Source organism: Pan troglodytes, chromosome 5 (genome assembly GCF_028858775.2).
Source record: "Pan troglodytes isolate AG18354 chromosome 5, NHGRI_mPanTro3-v2.0_pri, whole genome shotgun sequence".
NCBI classification, from domain to species: Eukaryota; Metazoa; Chordata; class Mammalia; order Primates; family Hominidae; genus Pan; species Pan troglodytes.
This window is the reverse complement of record NC_072403.2, coordinates 85,722,790-85,742,932: the sequence shown is the minus strand read 5'-3', so window position 1 is coordinate 85,742,932 and position 20,143 is coordinate 85,722,790. Positions and strand designations below refer to the sequence as shown.

The window sequence follows — 20,143 nt, the reverse complement described above, 5'->3', positions numbered from 1 at the left end:
CGGTCAACTGATGCAGAGTAATTTCCTGGATACACTGTTAAGTGAAAAAGGCAAAGTGTAAAATAGTACATACAGATATACTATCTTCTGTGTAATAAAAAGGGGAAATGAGGCCAGGCGCCAAGGTTCACCTATTGCCAAGGTTCAGCACTTTGGGAGGCCAAGGTGAGTGGATCACTTGAGCCTAGCAGTTTGAGAGCAGCCTGGGCAATATGACAAAAGCCTGTCTCTACAAAAATACAAAAAAAAAAAATTAGCATGGTGGCATGTGCCTGTAGTCCCACCTGTTCAGGAGGCTGAAGTGGGAGAATCACCTGAGCCCAGTAAGTCAAGGCTGCAGGGAACCATGATTGTGCCACTGCACTCCAGCCTGGGCAAAGGGAGACGCCCTGTCTTTAAAAAAAAAAAAAAAACTTGAGGGGGGGGAAATGAGAAAACATATATGTATACATTTATTTTCGCAAAAGGAGAGAGAGAAAAGATAGTCTAGAAATTAATGAAGTAGGTTACTGGTATATTTGTCCCCACACAAATCTCATGTTCAATTATAATCCTCAATGTTGGAGGTAAGGCCCAGTGGGAGGTGATTGGATCTTGGTGCTGTCCTTGAGAGAGTGAGTGAGTTACTGTAAGATCTAGTCATTTAAAAGTGTGTGGCACCTCCCCACAACACTGTCTCTCTTGTCCTTGTTTTCACCATGTGATGTGCCTGTTCCCAGTTCGCCTTCTGCCACAATTGTAAGCTTCCTGAGACCTTCCTAGAAGGAAATGCCGGCGCTATGCTTCCTGCACAGCCTGCAGAATCATGAGCCAATTAAACCTCTTTCCTTATAAATTACCCGGACTCAGGTATTTCTTTGTAGTAATGCAAGAACTGCCTGATACAGTTACCAATGAGAGGTAGGGAGAAAGAAAAGGGGAAGAAGAGACACTCTTTTGAATATACGTCTCAAAATAAGTTTGTCTTTTGGAAGCATGTTAATGTTCTACATGTTCAAAACATAAACAAAAGTGGAAAAAATTAAATGATAGGCATTATCACTACTCTAGTTCATTTTATCATGTTTTAGTTTTCACATAACCTTTAAAAATGCAGTATATTATCTCATTTTTCAGAGGCAGCCAGGGATCACAGAGAAGCAAAATAATTAATGTTCACAAAAGAAATCAGCAAGAGAGTCCAGGACATTCTCCCTCAATTTTTAATTAAGGACTAAATTCTCCAGATAGCCAGAGTTTAACTATGAACTCAACCTAAGAAAAAAGAGGAAAAGGAAAGAAGAGAGGAGAAGGAGAGGAGAGGGAAGAAGAAAAAAGAAAATAGGTTTGAGGCCCTCAATCCCTACACAAAAGTTTGAGGTACTTTTGTGACAGAAAGACCAACCTCAAGGAGAGGACCATGTGCCTCCACGCCCCCAGATCACATCAACAACGGCAGTTCCAAGTATGAGATATTGTGAAACTGGTCAGAGATGAGATCATGGAGATGAGATCAGTGCTTATGGAAATTACCCCTCAGGTGGCTGACCTCCAACATTCCCCATTAATATCAACAACTAGCACCATTCTTCCACTAGAGGCAGCCAGCCCAGAGAAGAGGCCACAGACAATCACCAGTTTTGCAGTGAATTTCTTGAGCAGGATTAGATAACACTGAGAATCCAAACCACCAGCTCTGCTCCCATGGAAAAGTAAGGGAGAAATTCACAACCTGGAGAGAACTTGTATGTCTCCTTGTGGGAGTGTCCTGTGAGGTTTCCTTCCTCATCTTAAACCAGCATGCATCACTGTGGATCCCTCGACTGTCCTCCAAATCGTCCCAGTGTATCAGGCCTAATTTCCATCCCATAAACAAAACAGGGCCAGGTACAGTGGCTCATGCCTATAATCCCAGCACTTTGGGAGGCCAAGGCGGGTGGATTACCTGAGGACAGGAGTTTGAAACCAGCCTGGCTAATACGGCAAAGTCCCGTCTCTACTAAAAATACAAAAATTAGCCAGGTATGGTGGCACACACCTGTAGTCCCAGCTACTCGGGAGGCTGAAGCAGGAGAATCGCTTGAACCTGGGAGGCGGAGGTTGCAGTGAGCCAAGATCGTACCACTGTACTCCAGACTGGACGACAGAGCAAGACTCCATCACAAAAAAAAGAAAAAAAAAAACAGGACACTGATGACTCGTCTATAATGTTTGTTGTTAATACAACAACTCAGCATTCCAGTGCAGTCATCTAAGTTGGAGACTCTGCATCACAACAGACAAGAAAGGCAAAAACATAGCTCTCTCCAAAAGTTTATGAAGAAATAAGAGTATCACCTTTAAGTTAATCATTTTAGGAATGGCTCTTGAGTTTGAAAAGTAATCATATGCTCAGAACTTTCATAGACTTCTGAAAATTGAAATGCAGAAGAAGTCCAGAGGCTCTTAAGATAAAAACCCATGAGCCCTTCATAAAGGGCCAGATAAGACACATCCTGTTCTGGGTTATGAATTTTCTTTGGGATAACCATGAATGTAAAATTTCAAAATTTATTATAATAAAGATAAAAATACTGCTCACAAACAATGAAAAAGTAACATTCTAAACATAGTTTGACTTGATTTACCTCGTGTCAAAATTACATGTAAATAAAGGAAGTAAAGTCGGCTATTTGTGACTATTTCAAGAATTTTCTCTGGTAATAAGCTGATAAAAAAATTCTCTGTATTAAAAGAAATCATTATGAATTTGTTTACTTTCTATGACATGAAATGGAAAGTGAGAACATCACAGTTTTTTAAGCTATGGCCACTAGCCATACTTGTGACCAATGGCAACATCCGAATTCTGAAGCTTTCTTTCTCTTATTTTTATTTCAGTGGAGGAAATATAGTGTTTTCAATTAGACTTGGTTTGAGTCTGACTTTAAAAAGTTGAACTGCAGGCACTGTGATTTAAATATCTGAGGAAAACAAACGGTTTAAATCTTCAATTAACAGGTTCAGGATTTCCAGTCCTTATCAAAAACAGTTTTCATGTTATGGTTCCATTTTCCTTTTTGACAGCAAAGACACTTCATTCAATGATGTAGCTGTTGTTTCGATCAACAAAATAATGGGTTAGGTTACAGAACTCCTGGGCCAAGCATGATTTAAGTAAAACAATGCGCCGTTCATAAATGACATTTAAATAATATAATCATGACTCACGCTGAAGCCACTTTAATTTCTTAAAAAATAAAAACAACTACAGTATATTTAAAGGACTTCGGCAAATGTGATGGCAAAAGAAAAAAGAAAGTCTCTGAAATGAGACACTGATTTCATAATGAAAAGCATTATACCAAGAAGCTTTCGTCCACTACTTTGAAATATAATTTAGTTCAGCATGTAAGATGATGTATTTTTGGGGAGCTCCACTGTGCTGACTTTCATCTGCCACTTCACCAGCAAAAAGAGTAGCACATGGAAATCACTGGTCACATTTCTTAGCTGCTAAGAGAATGCCAAGGCCAGGTCGACCCATTAGTGCCCAGAGATCATCATGCTACACTGTGGGGGCGCTTCAGAGATCTTCTGGACCCAATATCCACATTAGGATGATGGACCTAAAGTCCAAAAAAGTTAATATTGGTAATAAGTTATTCGCCCATTCTGGATTTATTGAGATGCCCACATAGCTATACAATGAAGGTCAAACATGGTCCCCATTGTCACAGAGCTCCCCCTCTAAATGCAGGGACGGATGATGGACAGGATAATTTTAAATAATGTTAAGTGAAGAAATAAAATGGAGTAGTACAAATTAGAGTTACTAAATGGTCAGGGAAGGCCACTCTGAGGCAAACATCAACTGAATGATGAAAAGGAGCAGCCATGGAAAGACCTAGGGAGAAAGCATGCCAGGAGAAGGAAGGGAAAGCATCATGTCCCTGAAGCAGCATGGAGCTCAGAGTGTTCCAGACACAGCCAGCTCCAGATGAGGCTAAGGAGGGAGGCCAAGCCAGATCACCCAGGACCCTGTAGGCTGAAGCCGGGAGCCCACTGCAGGATCATAAGCAAGCAAGTGACAGGATCCTGACATTTTCTAAGATCCCTTTTACATTATATGGAGAATGTACTGAAGGGGAGGGAACACAGAAAAAGACTAGTCAGGAAGCCGTTGGAGTAGTCCAGTGAGCAATCATGCTTGAATGGAACAATTAGCAGTGGGATGGAGAGAAATAGAAGAATTTCATACAGGTTTTTAGAGGGAGAATGGACAGGATTTATTCACTGACATTAACCTCTAACTCCCTAGTTAGAGGCAACTAATTCTACTATAGCTGATATTCATTGTGCACTTGCTACGTGTTGAATAAAATGCTGACGTATCTCACTGACTCCTCAGAACAACCCTACCACTTGGGTTCTTTTATTCTCACTGACTCCTCAAAACAACCCTACTAAGTGGGTTCTTTTATTATCCCTGTCTTCCAGGTAAAAAAACCAAGACTTGGAGACACTAAGAACCTGTTCCAAGGTGGGAGCCAGGACTCAAGCCCAGGTCTGACTGCCTCCACAGCCAGTGCTATGCCCCTGATCTACTTCCTCCCAAGGGGAGACTCGCCTACTTACAGCTGTAGCGCTCGGCATTCTCAACACTTGGGAGGACTGCTTGGCACTTAGAGAACGATGCTTTTTTTGCACTCTGGCCACTGTACCTTCTAACAACCAACAGATGTGAGGAGGGATCTCAGGCAATCAGTAGAGACCCTCTCTGGGTTACTTTGAAAAACTGCAGTTTGGCCACCTACCTGGCCAGGACTGACCTGAGGGACTAGCACTGCTTTGGGAAAACAACAGATACTGAGGATTTGGACCATTCATTTTGTAGGATGGCTGCTGATCCACAGCAAACGTATCTAGGACACACACTGAAATTATTTTTAAGGAATGAGTTTTCACTGCTTACATGTTTCAAGCTATGTAAAATTTATCCTTTCTGTTTAAAGCATTAATATTTGATTAGCCCGAGTTACAGTTCATAAAACATATGTAAATATGGAGTTATGTGGCATTTTCTGAAATATTTTACCTTATTGTATTAAACTATCCCAAAGAATGTGTGCCAAATTATAAAGCACCAGTCTAATTCCTATGTAGTTTCTACTTCAAACCAGAAAAACTAAATCTTGAATACAAATTGGAATCTTGTTTTCAAAAGGTACAATGTTCATTCATGACAATCCCAAATAATTTTTACTCATCTCCTTAATTACAGCCATTATGCCAATGTGTAAAGATCTCATTTGTGTTTAGCATGGCACACAATATACCACAGAGACCACTTGGTACCACTTAAATTTAATTATAATAAAATTTGACAAAGGTTATTCTTGTACGTATATATTTAAAACATGACCAATCCACAAATGTGTATAAACAGGGATAATTTTACATGGGCAACTCTATACAGGAAATTCCAGCTGCTGGATCTCTACAAATTTCCCAGAGGACCTAACCACCTGGTGCATTTCAGGGCCAGTCATAGTGTCTGCATTGTCTGGCCCTAATCTAAGGGAAAATATACCACTATGTCCTTCCCCACATCAGAACTCAGGCCACACTCAGCCCTGATTCTAAACGCTGGTCTCCCTTGGTTTGTGATCTCATACACTGCATTGTTCCTGACCCGCAACCCCTTGACTCCCATTCAGCCTTTGTCTGTGCCATCCTATCTCAGGGAGATCTTCAGACACTGACTCCAGCTCATCTACTTAAACCCAACACCTTACAGCTTACTTCAGTCTAATCTGACACCCCATATTCTAACCTTTGGTGCCTCCCTCTCTACAGGACCCCATATTCCTCCCTTAATATTTTATCAAAATCTCCAGTGAGACTTCTTACACGGTGGTGATACTCAAGCATCCCGTCCCGATTCCTGGTCCTTTCCATCATATCCCATTGCTTCTAAAAACCTGAGAACACTGCAAATCAGAATTATCCCATAGTGTTCTGAGGAACAAGGTGGATGGTGAAGCCAGACCACCATGGGTAAATTATTTAACCTCTCTGTACCTCAATTTCCTCATCTATAAAATGGAAATAATAATAGGACACCTGCTCCTAGAGTTCTTGTGAGAATTAAATGAAACATGCATAAAACATTTAAACAGATTTAGTTGCTATTACTGTCATTACATAGAATTATTTTAGAATAAAAAGGTCTCTACACAATAAGGGAACCTGGAAGAAAAGCTCACATTACAATGGTATCTTTACTGAGTTTTCTAATTCTTCTGTGGAGAAATTAGCAATCAATTAATAGCTTGCCCCTACTTTTCATTTAATCCATTTGTTATAAAAAAACAAAAACTAAAAAAAATTAGGAGTTGGAAAGCGTTGAACTATATTTTTCTTAGATTATAGTGAATCCTCATTTTTAATCAGTTTGTGTGAACCCTTCTAATCCTCATGAATTTGATGGACGGGATATATCATACAAATTGTGCAGAGAGAAAAACTCAGCCACAGAGAGTTTGTGCTAGAGATCCACTAATAAGGAAATATAAAACTGAGACTGTAACTTTTGGTAAGCTTTTGGAGTATTTCAGAAAATCAAATTTACTTTACTATTAACATCAAACGTGTCTCACATCTCTTTGTTTCCTCCTAGGTATGGATGTCAAGAGCATAGGCTCAGAATCCAAATCCCAGCTCTGTATGACTATATGACCCTGGGCAAGTTAGCTAACTTTTCTGCACCTCAGCTTCCTCATCTGCAAAAAAACAGGATCATGCTAATACTAATGGTGAGCCTTCAATGAGGTATGAGATGTAAAGTGTTTAGAACACTGCCTGCCACACAGTAGACACTCAACTCATGTTAGCTGCTGTTATTAACAAGTTGCCAAAACAAAGGATCTGGTGCCTGTGAACAGCTTCCACCTTTCAAGGTGTCAAGATACAGTCTTCACTAGCATGACATTTCCTCAGGGTCCAGCAGGTCCTCCTCATCATTTTAAATGCACTGAGAAGGTCCCCACCACACGGCACTGCGTCTGTTTACATACAAACCATCTTCTCCATTGAGCAGCGAATTCTTTAAGAAGAGAGGCCCTGGCTCCCTCTGTTTTCTTGGCACGAAAACTGATCCTGGCACTAAGAAACACTCCACAAATGTGTAATAAAATGAATGAGTATTCCTCTAGATTTTTAAAGAGTTTTAAGTTTCAGATCCCTTAGTATAATACAAGCCCTCCCACCAGAAACTAACTCTTAAGCCATTACTAACAAACATCTTAGCAGCAGTGAGTGAATAGTTAGCTAAAGGAAGAATTGTAACAGCTTTCCATTGTTTGCACTTCCCGCACATGTCAACACCGTGTAGCCCATCACTTACCTAAGACAAAATCCATCTATTTTGAAATATGGTCTAGAATGAAACCTACCTGAAAAAAACAAATTTTTTTCTACGAACAAATGTAGGTCTCTAAAATGCTTACCTTGCCTCATAAATGAAAGAGCTTTTTCTTTCAAATTATCTGTCAGTTGTTTCTTTTTAGTCAGATAATCCAAAATGTAAATATTTGGAGCAAAATTTATCATGTTCTGTTCACCACAGCCATAAGGCATCCGAATCAATGAGGCTAAGCCATTGATGGAAGGACCAAGAACATCTCCTGGAAGCACAAGACATGCAGTTCATTCAGTAAATACTCAGTAACAACGACCTGCTGGTGGCAAAGAGACTTTCACTGAGTACAGAAGACCTCTGTCATTGAAGCAATATCATTATTCCACTGCTTGGAACAGAGTTGAAACTTTACACCAAGCTTTTAGGAAGACTGGTCAAAAAAAATAACAATGCTCTGGTACTGAACTTGTAGGTCGTGTGATGAAAGAGGACATTTTTAGCTCAGTTAAGCATGTGGCATAAATTAGGCAAAAAATAATTTTTAAAAAAATCTTTAAAAAAATGTACAGAATTGATCAGTAAGACACCATCACTCATACAGGAAAGAAACATTTTATTAGTAGTATTCTTCACGCAAACAAAATTTTATTCTTATTTCTTACTAATACACCACAAGAACTTGAGAAATAATTTTTTTAAAAAACAATGAGGATTGTAGTGTTTTCCAATGTGTTCTGTTTAGTAACAACAAATATAAGTATTTCAATTAATCTCAGGATCAAAAGGATTCGGAAAAGGATTCAAAGTTAGTAATCTAAAATTAAACAAAACACATGCTTTAAAACCCTCTACCCACATCCTAACACCACAACTCAGGGAAAGTAGCAAAAATTCAGAAATATGAAGGCTGAGTTCTAATTTTGGCCCTGCCATTGTTAAGCTGTATAGATAAGAGTATCTTTCTATGTAGTTTATTTTGAAAACTTATACCAAGCCAAGTCCAAATACCTAGTGAAAATGTGATCCTAAAAAATGAATATGAAAAAAAAGGGAAAAGAACCTGTTTCATATGAATAGACTGAAGCTGTGCCAGTATAGCTTAAATTTTAGATGTGAATACAAAGAAAAAAATAGAGGTTATATTATTACCACTGCAGGCTATGTGTTTAATATTCAAAGTGAACATAGACTATCAAAGTTCAAAGAAGCAAGCTAAAATTCGTACATTCTGGGATACAAAATAGGTCTTTAAAACAACATGTAAAAATAAAACTTGAAAATCCATTCTTTACATCAAGCATAAAAATTAAGCCTCGGGGTATTTCCATGACGACAGACAGAATCGTTCCTATGTAAGGAGTGATGGTACATATTTAAAAAGCCAGGCTCCTTCCCTCTGTGTATATGTGTGCGTGTGTGCATGTGTGTGTGTGTGTATGTGTAGTGCATCTCCCAGCATCCCAACACTGTGGGAGACGCTTAAGCAGAATTTATTCCCCTAAATAGAGAGCTTATTTAATTCCTTTTAAGAATTGGCCAGGCACAGTGGTGCATGCCTGTAGTCCCAGTTATGCAAGGGGCTGATGCAGGAGGACTACATGAGCTCAGAAGTTCAAGTCCAGCCTGGGGCAAACATAGCTAAACCCTGCCTCTTCCAAAAAAAATTTTTATATATATATATATGTGTGTGTATATATATATATATATGTATGTATATATATATATGCCTCCAAATAAAGTCCTCTGCCTATGGATTGGTTGTTTGGGTTATAATAAAAAAGCATTACATCTGCCAGTGAAATATAAAAGAACTGTAAAAAAGTGTTTTAGGTCCTAACACCTTAAAGACCTAACAAACTACTAGACGTCATTAATTAAAATGTTTTCTTCAGTTATTTGTAAAGCACAACTATATAAACAAACCATTTGTGAGGGTTAATTTTGTGTGTCAACTTAAGTGAGCCAAGGGGTGCCTAGATTAAGCATTGCTTCTGAGTGTCTGTGAGGGTGTTTCTAAATGACATTAGCATTTGAATTGGTGGACTGGGTCCAGCAAATTGTCCTCCCCAGTGTGTGTGGGCACCATCCAATCCACTGACAGCCTGAATAGACAAAAGCTTGAGGAAGGAGGAATTCACCCTTTTTTTCCTGCCTCACTACTTGAGCTCAGACATCTCATCTCATCTTCTCCTAGGACTGGGATTTACATCATCAGCTCCTCTGCTTCACAGGCCTTTGGACTCAGAGTGAGTACTACCAGCCTTCCTGGGTCTCCAGCTTGCAAAAGCAGATCATGGGACTTCTCAGCCTCCATAATTGCATGAGCCAATTCCTCATAATAAACCTCCTTTTATATGTAAGTATCTCCTATTGGTTCTGTTTCTCTGGAGAACCCCCTGATTAATAACACCATTTGTGTAGACACTATGTTTAATTAAAAAGTACTTTTAGGCTGGGCGCAATGGCTCATGCCTGTAATCCTGGCACTTTGGGAGGCTGAGGTGGGTGGATCACCTGAGATGAGGGGTTTGAGACCAGCCTGGCCAACATGGTGAAATCCCGTCTCTAATGAAAATACAAAAAATTAGCCGGGCATGGTGGCACACACCTGTAGTCCCATCTTCATGGGAGGCCAAGGTATAAGAACTGCTTAAACCCAGGAGGCAGTGGTTGCAGTGAACCGAGATCACACCACTGCACTCCAGCCTGGGCTACAGAAAAAGACTCCATCTCAAAAAAAAAAAAAGGACTTTTAGCATGGTAAATATAGTTAATAACAAGAGTATTGTAAATTTCCAAATTGCTAAGAAAGGCTGAGTGCCATGGCTCACATCTGTAATCCCAGCACTTTGGGTCAGGGGTTCGAGACCAGCCTGGCCAACACTGCAAAAGCCCATCTCTACTAAAACTACAAAAACTAGCTGGGAGTGGTGGCACGTGCCTGTAATTCCAGCTACTCAGGAGGCTGAGGCAGGAGACTCGCTTGAACCCCAAGAGGCAGAGGTTGCAGTGAGCCAAGATCCTGCCACTGCACTCTAGCCTGGGAGACTGAGCGAGACTCCATCAAAAAAAAAAAAAAAAAGGCCAGGCACGGTGGCTCACGCCTGTAATCCCAGCACTTTGGGAGGCTGAGGCGGGTGGATTATGAGGTCAGGAGATGGAGACCATCCTGGCTAACATGGTGAAACCCCCATCTCTACTAAAAAATACAAAAAACAAAAAAATTAGCCAGGCATGGTGGCGGGTGCCTGTAGTCCCAATCACTCGGGAGGCTGAGGCAGAAGAATGGCGTGAACCTGGGAAGCAGAGCTTGCAGTGAGCCAAGTTCGCGCCATTGCACTCCAGCCTGGGCGACAGAGCGAGACTCCGCCTCAAAAAAAAAAAAATGCTCAGACAGCAAATTTCAAATGTTCTTCCCACAAAAAAAAACAGTTAAGTATTTGAGGTGATGACTACGTCAACCAGCTTGATTTAGTTATTCCACATTGCATTTATAAGCCATAATATCACTTTGTATCCCATAAATTTATACAATTATAAATCGCCAATTTTTGAAAAGTACTATTATGTTATGGAAAGTAACTAGGAGAGGTGACCGAAGTCAGTGAGTAACTTCCTACTGTAAAGGTTACTCATATCCTGCACAGAGAACTGCCCTAGGGAGTAGTACTCAACCTTTGGTTATCAGAATCACTTGTGAAAGTTTTTTAAGATATACATGACCAAGCCATAGCCCAAGCGATTCTGACTTAGTAGGTTTAGAGTAGAACCCAGATGTTTCTGTATTTACAGAGCTCCTTAGAAGATTCTGATATTCACCAGTGGTGGAGAGCCACAGAAGCCAGAAGCTCTGCTCTTAGGAATGAACCCTCCCTCCAGCCACGGTATAGTGAGGCCTTGCTACTCAAAGTGTGGTCTACAAGCCAGAGTATCACCAACACCTAGGAGCTTGTTAGAAAAGCAGATTCCCAGGTCCCACTCCAGACCTACTAAACCAGAATTTGCTTTTAAACAAGACTCCCAGGTGATTCTTATATACATTGAAGATTGAGAACAGTTTTAGGATACATAATTTGCTAGCCTTCATATTATAATGAGTTGTTGGGCCCAATTAAAAACTTTTGCCATCTCTTCTTATTAGGACTCAATAAGAAAATACACCTATAATTACAAGAACAACATATATGATCATATACAATTAAACCAATAGATGGTGATATACTCTATTCTTACCAATTGCAGTGATCTGAACTCTTTCACTGCCAGTCACTGTATTAGGAGGAAATGAGAAACTCAAAGTTTTCTGGGTACTCTGTAGCCTATTGTCAGTCAAGTCTAATAAGATGGATTGTGAATATGATTTTTCTATTCCTTCAGCCTGTTGAAAAAAATGAACACAATTAACGTGGTCTCTACTCACATATTTACAGAGAACTATACGCAGATATGAACACAAACATCTGACCTGTTGTGTCTGAGGTTTGTGTATGGCTAAATAGGCACCTATCATTTCTTATTTTGTTTTCTTTAAATTAGATATTTTATTTAAACAAGTAATACATTCATTTCACAGAATGAGTTTTTCTTGTTAGTTTGTATTACAACAAATTACCATAACTTTGATTAATTTTTCCTTTTAGATTTTCTCACTAAGTACAGTACCCTTCATTAACTGAAACATGTTTTTCACAGGATTTACACTTAATAGGCACCATTTCCATGGAAATGAATTAAATCTGATGACACAGTGCCTACCATTTTGTTATTCTTACTTCAAATCTGTTAGTAAGTTCTAGTTAAATTAGATAAGGCATCTCATGGACTGGCCTTGAAAATGACAAAGAAGAAGATGAAAATTTAAGGAAAAAAACCCTTTGAGGTAGTTCCTTTTATTATCCAAAGAGGGGGAGATTAAATGCCTTGTTCAAAATCACACTTGGCAGAGCTGAGATTCAAACACAGGGTTGCCTCACCCCAGAATACAAGTGTTTATCCACTATGCTCATTATCTTTCTGTCTAGAATGTCTTCTCTGAAAAAAATCTACAAAATCTCTTTTACCTTCACTGAAAAATTCCAAAATTCCAAATCTACAAATCGACTTGACTGTGTTTTAATAGGATCCCAACGTAACACAGTCTGTAGATGTAAATGACTGCAAAAGAGACGTTAGTCTTTATAGTCACATTCCTGACTAAATTTAAAGAGGAAATTGGCAATTATTTCTAAATGATTTATTTTTACATACAGATAAGAAAGTGATTAGGCATTACCAGAAGGGTAAAGAAGATGACCTACTAGATATGCCAACAAATTTAACCAAGAGAAAAAAACCTTCTGCTTCCTTTTTAATTACGTATTTCCATTTCATTTCTTTCAGACATCAAATATTTACCTTTACTAAAATCATCTGGGTGATAGCATCAGAAGCAGTGGGTGAAAGAGCTGTGACTGTGATAGGAATTTCTCCCAGATGTGTTGGCCTGATGGGAAAAAGAACAGTTGCCCCATCCTCACTGGGAACCAGAAGGGTCTGCTGGTGGCCTGTGGCATTTATTTCACTTGAAGTCATTAGAATATCAAATTTGTCACTTTTCTCAATGATTACCTTAACCTGAAAGAAAAAAATAAATCAAAGCTTTTGTATAATAGATGCTCTTCAGTAAGGTGCTCTTTTATCACCAGTTTAAGTACTGTCAAATCTGTGAGGCTCAAGACTAGAGAAAAGATGAGACAAAGATTCGACCAAGGAGAGTATCAAAGAGTATCAGGAAAAACTTCATTTCTTTTCTATGCTTTCCCCTCAACCTCAAGATACATGGGGAAAGGGCGATCTTCAGCCCCATTTCTAGTCCTCCCACTAACTTTAAATTCTCTCACTATCTGAAGCCATTAGATGGTAAGGATGTGCACAGAAAGGCTATTTCATATATTGATATTACTACCAGCTTGATTTAACTATGTCATCCTGGAACATACTGGTCTCATTAGAAAAATTTGAAGAAAATAGCATGAAATGTTACTGAATTTATTGAAGTCTCTGTAAAAAATTATTCCAAGGAAAGTACAACTCAGATATTAGTCCTGAAGCATATCTTGGTTGTAAACTTTTGTAAATTATCCCAAAGTTGCAAGTCTCATCAATAATAGCATTTCTCTAGGCCTTACATTTTATGAATTATTTTCCCGTTGATGTTTTCATCTGCTTCTCAAGGTATCTTTTGTGGGTGTAATAATTATCATTTCCATTTTACAGATGAGGAAACTACAATTAAGTCATTTGCTGGTAAGTGGTAGATTAAACATTGAATCCAGGTGTTCAGACTCTAGATCTTTTGCTTGTTACATGGTACCATGATAACTGGGTTAAAAAGTAAAATTAAAAAATTAAAAAAATTTACTTCCCACTTTGTCAGCCAAATATGCCAATAAAAAGCTTAAAAAATTAAAATTTAAATTAAAAAAAATTATATATAAAGTGCCTAAAGATATCATGTCATTTTCATCCATGTAATAAAGTTAATTACGTATCTCTACTTATTCTGGGGGAAGAAAAATCAGTCACTTGGTTAACATACTGTGGGCACAACACAAACAGTGAACCTAATTCCTGCCTCCCAGGGAAATGACTAGCTAAGGAGATACAAGGTACGTGAATCCAATAGTGAATCCTTGAAAATATAAACATGGGGGCTACAAACATAACAGAATGGCAGTCGGGCGCAGTGGCTCATGCCTGTAATGCCAGCACTTTGGGAGGCCAAGGCAGGCAGATCACTTGAGGCCAGGAGTTCAAGACCCGCCTGGCCAACATGGCAACACTCTGTCTCTATGAAAAACACAAAAATTAGCTGGGCGTGGTGGTGCACCCTTGTAATCCCAGCTATTCGGAGGCTGAGGCAGGAGAATCACTTGAACCTGTGAGGCGGAAGTTGCAGTGAGCCGAGATCACGCCACTGCACTCCAGCCTGGGCAACAGAGCAAGACCATGTCTCAAAAAAAAAAAAAAAAAAACTGCAGTGGGCACAGAGTGGCAGTGAGAAGTGGTCACACATTCTAGATGTGGGGAAAACCAGGGGAAAATGCAGGGAGGCAGGAAAGAGAAAGGCATGCTTCAGAGACAATAAGGAACTTACATGGCAAAAGAGGAAAACCTATGCTGAAAATCCGAGGAGGTAATGTGTAGACATGCTAATGATATCCTTAGACATTAATTAGCAGAAGAAATCACTGACAAGACATGTCTATTTTCAGCCTCCCAGAAATGTATAAAGTGCTTAGAATCCCAAATGCCCAGATACTACACAACCCAATCCCTTCATGCTACCTCGATTTTCTCCTGTAGTGTAAATGATCAACAAAAGCTTGAATACATTACCTCAGTGGCATCTTTCAAATAATTGAATATAGTTATTTCCAAAGCAAATTCTTCACCTCTGATAACAGAGTAGGGAAGATTCAAAAAAATGAAAAATGGTTGGAAGGCTTGGAGCTGGAAAGAACACAATGAGTACATATTTTTATTCAGGTCAAAATTCTTCACATTTTATGCAATTAAATGCAATCTTTATAAAACCTGTGAAGCTTTTAACTTCAGCTAGAAATGTCAACTTGCTATCAACAGAAAGCAAACAGCAACTTATCACAAATGAATGACGGCAAATTGACTTGATTTATGTTACTTAACATAATAATTGCTATACTTTATTAAGTGCCTTATAGCAACCAAGCACTTCACATAAATTATTTTGTTTGGTTATTACAACCCCATAAGGTTACTGTTAGTCTCCTAGTTTATAGAAAAGAAAATTAAATTTTTGAGATTTTTGTAACTAGTACAAATTCATATTGCTGGCAAGTAGAGGAGCCAGAACTAGAACCCAGCCTGTCTAATCCCGAAGCAATTTGCTCTTCTTTCATGCTGTATTGACTCCACCAATCTGCTTTAAAAGCCCTGCCAAATCCAACAGCCCCTGTTCTAGTGTGGGACATCTGAATACATGTGCTTCCTGACTAAATTTAAAGAGGAAATTGGAAATTATTTCTAAAACATATATATGATTTATTTTTACATACAGATGAGAAAATGTGTGGGACATCTGAATACATGTGCTTCCTCCTCAGTGATCCAATTCTGATATTGTTGGCCAAGTCCTACAGAAAAGGCCAAGCCCCATCCCTGCATCTAAAGCTAAACCTGGATTAGTTTAGGCCAGTGGTTTTGCTGGCAGCAGTAACTCCCTTTAGAGTTTATCTGCACATTTGTGAAGGTGTCTTAGATTGTCACCATGACTCGAAGGTGCTATAGGTAGTTAGTGGGTGACAGTCTGCAATACTCAGGACAGTCCCAGACAATGAAAAATTGCCCCATGTTCCTAATGATTCTTGAATGTCCCTTCAGACATTCATGTTGCTGAATTGTCTGTTTATAATGGCCTGAGCTTACAATCTAATTCCAATTTCTATATAAACCCAAAGCATTTTTCAATCTACACTGTATTTTTCATGAATACGATTATTTTGTAAATCAAAATTACATTTCAATTTCAAATGAGACAATTCAGGCCACTCATGGTCATTATATTCCTCCTGCCAGTGACTGGCTTAGGAAACAATATATGATGCAATTTGACCAAAAGACATGATGGAATATTGGCTAGGGAACATCTTGAGAAGTTCTGTTCATTCTTGAAGAGGACAAATAGAAAGACTCACTCTCTCTCTCCTCTCCTCTTTCTCTCTCTCTCTTTCTTTCTCTCTCTTCTGGCCTTTGGAGATGGTTAGTTCAGGTCAATAATAAACTTTTCTACCCAAATCTTAATATGGACTTTGCACATTTAGCAGTTTATATAGCTATATATAGCTCACATTCTTAAATATAAAACAGATAAAAACCAAAAGACAAAGCCAAGGAATCTCTAAGCTGTGATAAACATTATAAGCAGTCATTTAAAAAACAAAAATTGAGGAGCTGATGCTGTATTAGCTTAATGTCACCGTAACACTGATAAGCAGCTCTTTAATACAATACCTCCGCTGGAGTAGTTGTTAGTCCAAGACCCAGGTCCTCAGAGACCACAAAACCAGTAGCCACCCAAGAAGTGATAGAATCAGGTACAGTTACTTCAAATTCTTGGTAAATCCTGGAACTGAAGTCACGATAATAAATATAAACATCACAAAACCAAGAACTGATACATTTTGAAATAAGCCAAAATAATCTAAACTATTTTTGGAAGAATTTCAGTTTTTCCTATTGTTTACATATCTGAATTTAAAACCATTTAAAAGGTTTAAGTATAAAACAGTAAATCCCAACTTTTCAAAGAATAGGTCATCATAAGGTCATAATACTGCATATTGATCCATATTCTAATAAAATCTTCCTGCAGAATTTACATCTTCAGAATAAACATTATTTTTTCACAAATTTTTTATAGATAATAAATACACATTTTCAAATTTAACTCCAATTTTTTCTCTAAATTTGCAGAAGTTTTTCTCTGTATCCCTGTCAATGCTGTTATTTGTTTCCTTGATATTTCACTCATGTGTTAACTCAAGTATCTTTAAACAGCTGACTATAAAATACTATGTGGATTTCATGATTTACCTGCTCAATTATCAGGCCAGGTAGTACGGGGTTTATCAGCCAAGCTGAATTCCTTCCACCACCCATGCCCCTTCTCCCTGTGACTCCTGGGAATGCTTTGTGAGGAGCAGGGTTCAGTTAGCGGCACTGCCAGGGGTCACAGGAGGTAATCATGAGTGCTTCCCATCCTGTGACAACAAATGTACTCCCAGCAATTTTTCTTCAACAAGAATCATGAGACTTCAAGGAAGTCAAAATCACCCTTCAGTTAAAAAAAAAAAAAAGGCCTATCTTCTCATTGATGAGACCTTCCTGCCATAATTTATGTGTGGCTTTATCAAAAAGTGTATTTAGATTCAATAAATATCATTTCCTAAAAAATCCTTTTGGTCAACTTAGTTCTTAGTTACACTATGTTTGTACTTAAACATTAGAAAGCGGGCAAAGCTTATTTAAAACAAACACTAAACAAAATATGTATGGGCAAAGAATTTTATAAATTTTTACCCCATGTTGGTGTCTAGCCAAATCCAAGTCTCTGGAAAATGCTTTCGGACATGTGGACTGCTACCCAAAGAAAAGTCATGAATATCTACGATATGTCCTTCATTTTCCTCCATAAACCTCTCAGCATATTCTGCATTGTCATCTATAAATAAACATTGACAGTAGTTAGAAAAACAGTCACTAGAGAGAATGAATTGTAAACTCCACATACAAAATGAATGTCAATCACTTGAGGTGTCCAGAGACATAATGTGCCAGTGAGAGTATCAGGTTCCTTCTATTACAGTGAAAAGGTAGAAGAAGGTTTTCAGAAAAGGTAAAGGATACAGTAAGTATTACTGGCAATAGAATGGGTATTACAGTGGGCATCAAGAAGGATTCAATATGTAAAAAAGAACAAAGATGGGTAAAAACTGAGACTGAAAAATGGAAAAACATGCTTGGAAGATTGTCTAGGATAGAGGGTTATATGAGGAAAGCTAAATGTACCACGTCTTTAATATAGAGAGATCATAATGACTTCATAACATCTTCAAGACTATAAAATTATCTTTTAAGTTTCAGGACAGAGGATCAGGTGTCCTGTTGGGGCAAGAACCAGCCCAAATAGACCCTGGGGCTTAGCATGGAATAACAGAATACCTGACAGAAACAGGGAATTCAGGGATAGAAACTGTGACAGTTCTAGAAGCCTTTCAAGATGATGTTAGTATAACTTAACCTGAAAGAAAAGAGAATCCCTTCTAAGGTTAACCATTCTAATTTATACATTCATACATTTCCTTCAGTCAAAACATTTTATGACGTCTTTCTAAAAGCACACTTATTATTACTTGGCAGCCAACTCTATGCAATTCAAGAAACTAGGATGTACAGATATAATCCTGCCCAGGAAGAACTCAGATTGATGAGGGGTGTGTGTGTGTGTCTGCGTGTGTATGTGTCTATGTCTCTGTGTGTGTGTGTGTCTGTGTCTATGTCTGTGTGTGTGTGTGTGTGTGTGTGTGTGTACCAGAATACTTTATGGCATGATGGCATCTGGGCTATTTTCTAGGTGAACATCAAAAAGCTGGAGTACAAAAATATTTCAAAAATATGTTGCTCCTTTTAAATAATTCCAAAAGAATAGGACAGTTTGTGATACAAATCAGAAGAAAAGCAGCTACCAGTATGTCCAAAAATATAACTACCTCAAAGAATTACCTAGAGAAAAAGGAAAGCATTCACTTCAAATATCTAGACAGGAGCTCAGATGAACATTCCATGTCATGGCCCAGATGTACTTCTAAGTACATTAAACTCCAAACATTTTGGGAGAAGAGAACAAAAAAATGAAAATCACAATCTCTATGTTCATCTAAAAAATATCCATACCTATATAAGTAATGTTGAATATCACGTGAAAGACAAATACAAGCATGTCGCCATGTATTACTTACAAACACCATCAATATAATCCTTCGTGAGGTTTGCATCTGTCAATACCCAGAGTCCACATTCCTAAAAAGAATAATTTTAATTTTCTTTTAAAACACAAGTTTAAGTGCTCACTAAATTATCAAGGCAGTCTCCCAAACTCCTGACTCACTTGTGCTCATTTTTGAGAGCTTAGGTATACACATGCACATACATTCGACCTTTCTGTTTCTCACTCACACACACACACGCATACACACATCAACCTTTCTCACTCAAACACACACATGCACACGCACATCAATCTTTCTCACTCAAACACACAGACACATACGCATACACACATCGATCTTTCTCAAACACACACACATGCACATACACATTGATCTTTCTCAAACACACATACACACATCAATCTTACACACACACACATACACACACACACACAATTGCATAAGAGCCATTTCAAAGTCAAGGAAATATATATAAAATATATTTAAATATACATAAAATATATTTATATATTATATATATACATAAAATATATTTATATGGAAATACATATACACAAAGGAAAAATTATTTGTTTAATGTCAATTCCATTAACTTTTCCAATGGTGAATTGTTCCATTTGCTTTTAAAACTGGAAAAATGATTATCTTTTCATTTCAAATTATACTTACATAAGACTGCGCTTCAGTGACACATTTAATAAAAGGTTAACATCTCAAAATGATCACTAATTCTGAAAGGGTTTGCAATAGTAAAAAATATTAATATCTTTTCAATATAGCAAGCAAAACATACCTGAAAGACTGCAAAAGAATTCATGAACATGCCTAAATAATATCCTGTGTTATAAAGTTCCAACTCATGGACCACCTAAGGAGAAGATAACATATACGGAATGAATGGATTCATAACAACTTTCCACACTTCTTCCAAGTAACTTAGATAAGACTTAGCCTTCATGTTTATCAACTTTGAAAATGACACAAATTTAGGAGTAATGAATATGTAATTGCTTTGTTCATCAGTCAGTCAGCCAAAATTACATTTCTTACTTACACTTACTTTTTTACTCTGTTCAGCAATCCAGAGTTCCTAAGAAGTCTGGACTTGAGTTCTGCCAGGGAGAACTTAGATGTTACTGTTTGACAAGACCAACAGGCAGAGGTCAGCATTAAAAATGACCCACACTTTTGGCAGAGATAAACAGGTTAACTTTGTTGGAGATTAATATAAACT

General features: G+C 38.1%; 1 protein-coding gene across 1 annotated transcript in view; it reads right to left on the bottom strand.

The window, feature by feature from the left end:
* CD109 (CD109 molecule) overlaps nt 1-20,143 on the bottom strand; it is a 135,862-nt gene that overhangs the window by 30,097 nt on the left and 85,622 nt on the right. The window contains exons 16-23 of the mRNA XM_518588.8: nt 19,703-19,777; nt 18,919-18,979; nt 17,480-17,621; nt 16,412-16,529; nt 14,759-14,872; nt 12,776-12,994; nt 11,615-11,759; nt 7,470-7,646 (exon numbers count right to left, since the gene is read on the bottom strand). Coding sequence (XP_518588.3) covers nt 7,470-7,646; nt 11,615-11,759; nt 12,776-12,994; nt 14,759-14,872; nt 16,412-16,529; nt 17,480-17,621; nt 18,919-18,979; nt 19,703-19,777 — 1,051 coding nt within the window. The remainder of the gene's footprint in view (nt 1-7,469; nt 7,647-11,614; nt 11,760-12,775; nt 12,995-14,758; nt 14,873-16,411; nt 16,530-17,479; nt 17,622-18,918; nt 18,980-19,702; nt 19,778-20,143) is intronic.